The sequence below is a fragment of the Leuciscus leuciscus genome (genome assembly GCF_965113295.1).
Source record: "Leuciscus leuciscus genome assembly, chromosome: 18".
Classification (NCBI taxonomy): domain Eukaryota; kingdom Metazoa; phylum Chordata; class Actinopteri; order Cypriniformes; family Leuciscidae; genus Leuciscus; species Leuciscus leuciscus.
In genome coordinates, this window is record NC_138742.1 from 12206960 (window position 1) to 12217863 (window position 10904).

General features: G+C 36.7%; 1 protein-coding gene across 1 annotated transcript; it reads right to left on the reverse strand.

The window, feature by feature from the left end:
• Positions 1–777: 777 nt before the first annotated feature.
• Positions 778–2403, reverse strand: irak1bp1 (interleukin-1 receptor-associated kinase 1 binding protein 1). The gene is made up of 4 exons (XM_082144454.1): positions 2067–2403; positions 1921–1986; positions 1712–1842; positions 778–1609 (listed from the first exon to the last, which is right to left on the reverse strand). Exons 1-4 carry the CDS (start codon positions 2358–2360, stop codon positions 1351–1353), a joined length of 750 nt encoding a protein of 249 aa, XP_082000580.1. The 5' UTR covers positions 2361–2403; the 3' UTR covers positions 778–1350.
• Positions 2404–10904: the final 8501 nt, after the last annotated feature.

The window sequence follows — 10904 nt, forward strand, 5'->3', positions numbered from 1 at the left end:
AACGCTTGTTAAAATGTTAATTGAGAGCATGTGGTTGTCAATATCTCGCTGTTTGTCGCCCAAGCACAGGTTCGTGATTATGACGCCTAAATCAGTGTGGTTTAATACATATTTTTGCGTTTTTGTTAAACGTCCAACGAGTATACAGGCTGTACACGTTTTAGGCTTAACGAATTGACTAACTGGGTTTATTATTCAGTCAATCTGACAGCTTCAGTGATCGAATAGCTTTTTTGAGTTCACCTGTCGCTATATTGTGTTTCATTTTCAGTATCCAAGCCTCTTGTCTTCTGTTTCGATATAGCCTAATAATATCCTGATATTGTGTTCATGTTTCCCCCCCCCACATTTCCTGCCAGCTGTGTCGGTTATTTATTATAAAAAATGTTTTTATAATAGCTATAAACCCTATGTTTTATCCAGCTTTTTCCAAAATAAATCTGTTTAGGTCATGCAGGAATGGATATCTATTACCAGGGCAGGTGGTAAACACTCTCCTTCATATTTCTTTCTGTGTTGAGTTTGCATGTTCTCCCTGAGTCTGTGTGGGTTTTCGCCTGGTGCTCTGGTTTTCCCCAAATCCAAAAACATGCAGTATAGGTGAATTGGAGACGCTAAATTGTCCGAAGGTGTGAGTCCCAAGCCTACCTACCCCGGAAAATCATTGCCAAGAAAATTCATGGTCAGTCTTGTGTATGGAAAGAGATGGCCATAGAATCACCAAAAGTAAATAAGAGAATTATGAAGACATTTCACTTCAAGCATCACAGAAGAGTACCATATTTTACATTATTTTACCAGCTATAACAAGCAACATAGGGGCAGTTATAATTACATAGTGTTTGGCACTATATTTAACAGAAGTCTTATAGATCTCAAATTTTTGTTTTTAGAAATATGAGAACAATTTTTAGAAACCAAACAAATATGACATCCGTTATGCGTGCAAGATGCGTACATGCATCATAATACGAGTATGTAGCCTATTCCCTATTCAAACACAGGCTCATCCAACTCATTTATTATTAGACTTTCAGGTTTCAACAGTGTTTTCTAACATGCAAATATGATTTTACCAGTATGCTTGAGTACTGCTCAATTAATTGGTTCAGACCAAGTTTTTAGCATTACCTTTTGAGTTGCACACAGTGCTATTCAATATACTCTGGATTGGAGAATGTATTTATTTAAAACATCAGTAGGAACATGTGGTATCTTTATTTTAGGCCCTTTTGTGGATATTGGTGGTCCTCTAGTCTATGGTACTCACTTCATAGAACTGTGTTAACAGGTTTAGTCAGCAGATACTTGGAAAAAATGGTGTAATTTTATTATTGCTAAAGAAAAACTTCAAAATTTCCTCCTGTTGCTGTCCTTTGGTCGCAATTCAAAGGTCACAAACACACGTGAAGAGACGGAGACTAATGTAAGCCCAGTCCTCTGATGTAGTGTTAGAGGAGAGCCAGTGACTTCATGCTGGCCGCTGGTCCACTCTCGTGATTCCTCCTCTCGTACAAGCAGCGGGCGTCCCAGAGCTTGTCCCAGAATGCCACACGCCTCGCTGGCTTTTAGTCGAGCGTTGTCCACTGCTTCCAAACATACTCGCCGCCTGCATTCAAATCATTGCAAACAGGCATATTCATTAATTTTAGATGGCAGATGGATGTTCAGGCTTACAGTGGAGCTATACATGAAGACTGATGTTGTTCACCTTAACAAATTGAGGCTTTCGGCACTGTGACTGTAGTAAGGGTCACCAACACACACGCTTTTGTCTAGTTTTTCAATCAAAACTGAGCGTGCATGCTGCATCTTCTCAAAGTCTGAAAACACAACAAGCACCTGCAGAGACAAAATAGATAAATAAAGAGAAAACATATAAGATAACCTGACAAGATAGGTCACCTCTATCCATCTAACCTCAGCTTGCATGTGGAAGAGCTCCTCCTCTCTTTGTAAATGTTTGGCCACAGTGATGTTTTCTTCCTGTTTGGAAAGAAGTTACTGGAATTGCTTGTTCTTTATTTTATTTTTTTAGAAATACGCAAATTTGAATCAATTAGCACCTTAACGTCATGTTGTCTCGCAGTCTGTAGTACGTATTCCAGTCTTCGCGAAACACTGTTAGTCACGTCGTTAACATTTTCTTTACTGTTTTTGACGCTGATGGAAACGGTCGCGCGGTCCGGAGGAAACGATATCTCCGCACAGCCCGTCACCTGAACCACTCTTACGTTACTTTGAATGTGTAAAGGGGTTTGCTTGCGGCCCTGATAGAACACCGATTCGTTTTCGTCTCGGTAAACATCACCAGCAGTCGCTGAAACTGCAGCAAAAACACGAGACGGGCTGTGCGCCATATTTGTTGGTAAACCAACGTGGCGCTATGGCAACTTGTACAGTGCATGTCGGGAAATGTTGTTGTAGTCGCTTTTTATACGTCACAACTACACAATATCTTAAAAACTTTTGTGTTGCGCAAAATTACTTCAATATGTATATTTCCAAATAGTTAGAATCGTTCGAATTGTTTTAAAAGGTGCCCCATTTTACGCTCATCATAGATTTTGAAATCATGTTATTCTTTGAGAACTGACCAGCAGAGGGCAGCACAGATCAACAAACTGGCTTGACTCGTTTGACAGTAGATTTCAGTAATGTTGTTACATAAAACATTTAGAAATTAGAAAAATGTCAAAGCGCTATATTATTTGAAATTTTAGTTTCAATTGATTTGAAGTATGATTTAGATGTCTGAATAGTAAACGGTTAGAATGTGGTGATATCACCATAGGAAAATGTATGCATAATAATAATGTCATATTATAATAATAATTTGTTGTTGTTGTTATTATTATTATTATTCAACTATAAAAAGTCAATGTATATATCTAGACTGACCTGTTTAGTGTTAGAAATATTTTAAATAATTTGTAGTAGCCTAGTCATTTTAGTAATACAAATATTGAAAGTACCAGTGATTTAATAGCAGTAACAGCCGTGCATCTCTTAAGTTATTCATTTCATCATCCTTTTTATCATTCTTTTTCAGAAACAAGTATACCATAACCGTTCAGACTTTTTATTTTATTTTTTAAATAAGTTATTTTAATGTGCGTTTAATACATGCATGTTTGTGTGTGTGTGTGTAAATATATATTTTATAATGTCTTTTTTTTTATACTGACGTATGGACATTGTAAGCTGTTTTTTTTTTTTTTTTGATTTGCAATTACTTACAAATGTTGTTTGTTTTATAGCTAAATTATTTATTTACTGATTTATTTCTAAAGCAGACAGTTGACCTAACAGCTTGCCCACACCTGACCTACCTTCAATAGTTTACCCAATTTAAAATGCAAAAATGTCATCCCAATACACAAATTCACAAGATATTTCATAAATGTTTGTATTACTATGCACAAATTTAAATATATATATGTTTTAATATGACATCAAGTGTGTGTATATGTGTATATATATATATGTATATGTGTGTGTGTATATATATATATATATATATATATAAAATTGTTATATTCAGCTTATTATTATACATATTAGAGAGAATTAAAGGCAGACTACTATTCATGCACGGCCACTGTGTTTGTTTGTGTTAAACCATGAAGCCCTCTGTCTAATCCCACTCTGAAAATGCGCAGGACGTATTTGTTGATATTGTCTCGGGTTGCGCATAGTTCTATGTTGGCTTTTTGAAACTGTTTATCTGATGATGTGTCTTTGCCAAGATACATGCAATGGCTTCTTTTATTTGCTTAGCCATGTAGGCTTTGACTCTGGAACCCCGCCATTCTGTTGAAGGAAGGAATATTTAATGTTCAAGCTGAGATCGTGGGTGCAAGCGTGGGGTTTGGAGACACTGAGTGCTTCAAACGGACTGATAAGCGATCCGATAAGTTGCGTACGGAAGCACAGCAGTCGAGCTGTGGAAACAAGGAAACAAGGCCAATTCCCAGGAAATGAAAAATAACATAAACTCTTTATCCCTCTCTCTCTGTGGCCTACGTGGAGTTAAGGAATGACCTCAGTGTCAGTCGTTGTGAATATGTTCCATTCAACGAATTTAATATTCAAATTTGCTTTCATGGCATTGCATTCGTTTTGCTGTTATATTTGATACACTGGTTTCTATTTCCCTCCTTTATAATACAACTGAGCCACATAAATTAATTTCTGTCATTTAATTTTCATCAGAGATCACCTGCGTAGTCCACCTGTCTGTGATGTCATGTGACACCTATGACCACCTGACCTCTTGCTCATTGATTGGCAGTGGTGGGTCTCGCTTGCTGTGAACCCTGGGAAAATACGTTTTGACTTGTCTTTCGTGTTCCTGGACATGATTAGAGACTTCAGCAGGGGAGAGGGGGTGCTGAGTCTGCCCGAGGGCATGGATGTATATATATTTGTGTGTCTTTTCCCATGTGTTAGCCCTGTGGCGCTCCAGTTTAACTCGGATATGTCAGTGAAATTGGGAGGCTTTAACATCCTACTTGTTTGGATAGTTTCAAATTAAGCTGAAGTATTTTAAATGCATTTGCAAGATGCAGTTTCTGGCATTTACGTAGGTCTACATATGTTTTACTCAGATGTGCTAAGTTAGAGCTATAAAAATGAGTTCTGCTTATAACCTTTTTTCTCTGTGGCCTGTAAATACATATTAGCTCAAATAAACAAACTTACACACTGTTCAGTGGAGCGTGTTATTTGGTCAAACTTTATATACATCTCAATTTTCACTCAGTTATTGCCCCGTTTTTTTTGTTTACATTTTCAGAAATGTGAATGACAGTCTTCATACACATTATAACCTTGCAATATACATATTACCTCAAGATATCAAATTCAGATCAAAGTCCAAGGGTACATGTTGAAGTTATTAAAATATTGTTGGTTTATACACCTCATTATCCATACATTTTGCAAAACGGAAGTAAGCTATAGTTTCTTTGAATGTGCAAGACATCCAATTCATTAACCGCTATATAACTAGAAGAAAAACAAAGTGCAGTAAACCGTAAATATATTTGTGCTACAAACCAGTGTGTTTATGGTTATGATAATAAATTCAAATAATATGATAACAAACACTAGTTTGCAATTTAAAGCATGCATAACGGACTGTTTATGTACAGCTAAAATAACTGGAAGCGAACGACAACGGAAGACTCGCACATTCAAGTTACAAATGTCTGCGCTGCTTTTCTGCCTCACTATTAAAAATATATATATATATTTAACTTAAAGGTTATTACCCTTAAACAGGCTTGTTGAATTCTCATACATTATTTTATGTATTGTACACATAAATATTTTAAGCATGGAGTAGATTTTAAATAATAATAATAATAAAAAAGGTTTTGCTTTTCAGTATGTGAACTGAAAGAAACAAGCATCTTTTGCAGTATCACGTCAATCATGTCAACCTGTCAATCATGATAAATACAATTGTTTACCCAGTTCTGCCTCATTAGAACTGGTTTGTTAAGGCCTCACCTTTGGTTCTGACCCACAGGGCTCTCTATCGAGGGCCACTGCTGAGCCACATCTGGGCGGATCGCTGATGCGAAATTATGTGCCGTTGGGACTTTTGACCATTGAGTATTCGACTGGTTTAAGATCTATGAAATCTCTTTTAGTAAGCTCTCAGCTTTCTGTCCCTCGTACGTTTAGTCCTCCCTTGTGCTTTCTCCGTCGCCCTCGTTCTCTCAGTCTTTCTTTCAATCTCTTTCTGTTATGCAGAAATGTGTATTTTAAAGGCTGCTTGGATTTCAGAGCTCTATTAAAAGTTCAAAGCTGCAGTTTACTGCTGTAACAAGAGCTACTCCTGATCCAAACACTCGGCTAATGAGAGAGAGCCAGCTGCACCCCCCCCCCCCACCACCCTCCCTGTGGCCTGTGGCACCCATATATGAATGTGTTTTGATGCAGTATTGTGTGGATAAAGGAACCGTTTTATAGATCGTAATCATTTTTTTTCTTTCACTTGATGATCCGTCAGTATTTCACCACGTCCCCCATCTGACTCTGTCTCTTCTGTTCTGCTGATAGACCGAAGTTATAAATCCTTTTGATAATGGAAAATCTTTGCAGGACTCCCTCTTTCTTTTTGATACATTTCAACCATAGAAAGAATCCTGTGTGTGTGTGTCGTGGTTGGAGATTCGTTAATAGTTTAACAGCATATTATTCCAGTACCTATCTATAGCACGAGTGAATTATTGTTCTTCTGGACTCCAGAACGGCACAAACAAATAAATAAGCACTTTAAAAGGGGCCTTGTGATTATTTGGCAGCGGTCTTGGAGGATGATAAAGATGAGAACCGTGTGATCTGGCTGGCCACGAATCTATTGGGAAAAATTGAGCGTGACCCGCTGAGTGAGGAGTGGAATTAAAGAGACCGTTTTGAGATTCTCCGGCCCCGTAACCTCATAAGACTGGTTCACCACACTAAGCTTTTTTTTATGTGATTATTAAATATAAAAATAAAATGTTAGAGAGGAAAATACACATGTGAGGCCATCTGGGCTGAGAGGAATGGTCTTCTGGACTTCTCTTTAGGACTGGGCCATTTTTAATGCCAGAATTTATTTTACCAACTAAGGAGAGTTTGGTGCATTTGTTCTTTCACTCTCTAGCAAAAGATCCATTAAGAGTTGTATTTATTTATTACCCACACTTTATTCTGAGTACATGAATCCTTGATTCTGGATTGGTCGTTCGCTGCATTCTCACTGTTCAAATGTTTTTGTATGATCAATGACCCTGAAAACTAATTTCTGGCATTGTGCTATAGTTTCATGTCTCTTGTATCACTCCATGGTCTCTCTTTTTTTTTTTTTGTCACATAATGAAATCATTTCAAATAAAAAGCAATATTTAGTGTTCCACAACCAATTAGTAAGGAGGACAATGAGCAATCAGCAGTCATTATGATGAAATAACCCTTGTGGGGCGATACAGTGTCCTAATCACCTTGTTTTTGGGTTTATTTTTTGATAATTCTTTTTGTCGGGTTGTCTTGGTCACATTTTTAAAATCTTTTTGCTGTTAAAAAAAATGATTGTAATTTTTGTTTGGTTTCAGCATTATTTGGCAGGTTGCATTTTTTCACTTTTTGTTATTTTTATATATATTATTATCATATTTTAATATTTTATTTTTATACATTTTTCTAACTTTTTTCTAACAAATAAACGACGATTAATAGTTTTTTTTGCCAATTATATAGTTTTTTTATTTGGCAGGTTTCATTTATTTATTTTTTACATTTATTATTATTGTTAATATTATTATATATTTTTATATTTTCATATATAATTTACTTTATAAAAAATTTGTTTTTAATTGTATGACTTGCCATTTAAAGTAAACCTTCTAATATGTATGATAAAGAGTTTTAGGTGGCATTTAAAAAACAAAGTAACACTTGCAGTTTTTCCAAACTCTATAAACATACATTTTATGTTTTTACAAATTATCATTACAAAACCAAGTGATGCCCACTGTGCTCATTCACAAGCACATTTTTTTTAAAACTGCATATCCTGTCCTCGTCTCAGCCAAAAACGCCCAGTTCTTCTCATCTTGCTCTCATTTAAACGCTTTGGGTTTAGCCTGACTGACTGAGCAATTGGCTCTACAGGGCAGCACATGCCTATTCTAAAACCCAGACCTCCGTGAGCTACAGGAAACTGCCACAGCAGAGTCGAGCCAACACAGCGCTGCTCTGGGACACCGTGAGGCTTTAGCCCAGACATCCCAAGCCAAGATGGCGCCCCTGCAGTAGAACTGAGCCTCTACTGGGGTCTCATTTAAACAGGCCCAGTATTTTGTAATGAATCAGGGCGAAACTTAGAGGATGAGTCGTGATATTTTCTGCCCTCAGATTGAGGAGAGAGGAATTGGGAGTGTGTGTGTTTGGGTAAGTTGTGGCAGTCTAGGAGGGAGATTAATGTGTGGAGTTATTGGTGTAATGATGGAGTCAGCTCTCTGGGCTTCAGCTTGGAACAGATGAAATTAATGAAGTACCTATTCACATCCAGGACACACAGGAGACGGAGTAGACTGGAAAATGGCCTGGTGTGTGTGCTTGAACTTTGTTGACTGGTGAGGTTGCAGTGAATGAGTGGCGTATTTTAGACTGGTGTTGGCGGAGATGTTTGAGTTGGTTTTTGGATAAAAGTGTACCTAAGAAATGCTGCTAACATAGGGTTTCTGAATATCAAGGAGAGAGTTAGTGGGAATATTTTAGTGTTTAATGATGGGAATCACAATTTAATGCTTCCAGATCCTTAATTCTTCTATTTAATGGTTATTTTAGTACTCTTAATGTTGGCTAGTAATGGAAATTCACCCTATGTATTTTCTAAATGCATGTTATTAGTCAAAAATTCATCCTTGCATATGTTTTTAATAAACCTCGTAAAAAACCTTTGACCTTAATCAAATTGACATTGTCATAACTCGATCTTCCGATGAAATGACAGACTTCCCTCTGGTGTACTACTTCAATCATTTACTCTGCTTAAACCCCGCCCCTTTCTTACAATTGACTGCAAGCTCACATTTAGATTTGCCTCCATAATTTCTCAAATAAATTTTAAAACAATGTTTAATGACGTAACAGTCTTTTTTGGAGCACCAAAAAAGTGCCCTCCGTTAATTGGCGTATTAAACATCAATATTAAACAAACAAAACTGAACGCTGTCATATAAACAACCAGTCAATAACATCGCTGATTAGTTATGCGTGTTTGATTCAGGAGTCGGGCTACACTGCTTACACATTATGCTTTTGATTCGCTAAAAAGAACCACCTCATAAAAATATTTGTTCACTAATCAGGACTACACTGACCATGCTTTCTGTTTTATGCTGTAGTTTGAGTATTGAGGTTGTGGTGCCGCTCTATAAATAGTGCTGGAAACTCTGATTTTTTTTAGTGTTGTATTCCAAAAATGCTTGTGAGAACCATTAATGGAACTGAATGTCATTCAGCTATTAAAAAAAATGGAACTGGTTCTGAATAAGAGAGTGGTGTGTGTGTGTGTGTGTGTGTGTGATAAGAATATTCTACTGTGAGTAGACCAATTAGGTGTTGACAGAAATGCATTCTCCCCCAATACACACCTAGTAGTCTACCCATCAAAATGAGTTCTCCTCCCTCTGGTCTTTGAACCCTTAAGTGTCAGCTGACCCCAACTGAAGCCGCCCCTTAAAAGAATGATTGGCAGTTAGATGCTGGGGCTGAATTAAAAGCAGTTGGGTCCAGGACAAGAAAAACACTGAGAGAATGCAAGAGACTATTGAAAATACTAATGTGATCAAATGTTTATATCATAAGAGGGTTATAGTAAGTTTCCAAACAGTTTTAGAAGTGTGTAAATTTCAGTTTCTTTTGTTTTTGTTTTTGTCTTGCTATCAAGACATCCATTTTGAACCCAGAAAAAAGATTTTAACCTGTTGTTTCCCAAAGGAACAGCATCTATACCAATTCACTTTTTATTTGATGCCAATCTCTCAGGTCCTCAAAAATCAGTGTGGTTGTATTCACCAAACCACACCGAGTGCGAGTGCGCGGAGCACGGCCAGCCTCGCTAAGCAGGCGTTTTAAACGGTCGAGGTGCAAATCTACTGCCCATGCGCCAAGCGGGTGTCAATTTTTCCTTGGCTGACTGGCGGACTAGCAGATCAATAAAGTTAATTTAAAACATTCACACTCTGCCATCTGAAATCAACCATTTAATGACTCTCTGTTCCAGTAAAACTGCAAAAGGGCCCTTCGGATTTACAGCAACAATAAGAGGGAAGAGAAGAGAGAGGGGGGAAAAAACACGGTCACCGAATGCAGTCGGAAAATGCAAGCATAAAAAGACAAAAGAGAGGAAACTATGGCTCTTTGTTTTGTTTTTTACCGCAGACCGAGTGGTTTAAGACCTCATTATTGACAGTAAAGGAACAAACGCAGATGAAAGGTACAAACACGAGTCTCTTGATCTCTGTTTTAAGAAGAAATAGACCAAATGGAGGAATAAACCGTGTTGTGGACTGTAAAAGAGTTTAATGATGTGACTTTATATACTTTTTAAATGTTATAAGTGTCATTTCTGTGCCACTTGTGACTTGAATCATCAACCTTGGAAAGAATAGCTTCAAACAGTTTTCTTTGAACCTACACTTTTTGCCATTGGTCAAATTAACAGGTAGTCCCACCTCCAAACTCACACCATTGGCTGAGTCAGTGACGATGTGTCAGTCTGGTTGATGTTTTATTGGTGCCAAAGAGAGCCTCAATGTTTGCTATTTTTGAGGAAATCAATCTATAGATGGTTTGCTTATAGTCTATTAAGCTTGGACAGAAGAAAGTTTTTTAAAAATCCAGATTTAATCTGTAAAGGAATGTTCCAGCTTCAAAATGAGTTAAACTCAATCAACAGCATTTGTGGCATAATGTTGATTACAACAAAAATATTATTTTTCATTCATTCTTTCTTTCCTTCATTCATTCATTTCTTTAAAAACAATCAAGGTTACAGTGAGGCACTTGCAATGGAAGTGAATGGGGCCAATTTTAAAGGATTTAAAGGAGAAATGTAACGCTTATAATTTAAAAATAAATAATCTTATAAAAGCATTTACATTGATTATTCTTTTAAAATTGAGTATTATTTGAGCTGTAAAGATGTTGAAATACTTTTTTTACGGTAAATTTAGGCATATTGGTGACGTTACACAGATTTTTTTTTTTTTTACACTAAAGCCATGTTTGTTGCTGTATATAGTATACATCTTGTGGCTATACTATTTTGAGTATATTAATGTTTACAGATTGGTGGTGTTCATTTCCATTGCAAGTGTCTCACTATAATTAAAATTTGT

What these genes read in the sequence shown, in the direction of transcription:
- irak1bp1 (XM_082144454.1), bottom strand. Translation starts at nt 2,360, where the DNA reads ATGGCGCACAGCCCGTCTCGTGTTTTTGCTGCAGTTTCAGCGACTGCT. An exon ending in TCTTCCACATGCAAGCTGAG is followed by an intron (nt 1,843 to 1,920) that starts GTTAGATGGATA and finishes TTGTCTCTGCAG; the next exon opens with GTGCTTGTTGTGTTTTCAGA. An exon ending in GAAAGCCTCAATTTGTTAAG is followed by an intron (nt 1,610 to 1,711) that starts GTGAACAACATC and finishes ATTTGAATGCAG; the next exon opens with GCGGCGAGTATGTTTGGAAG.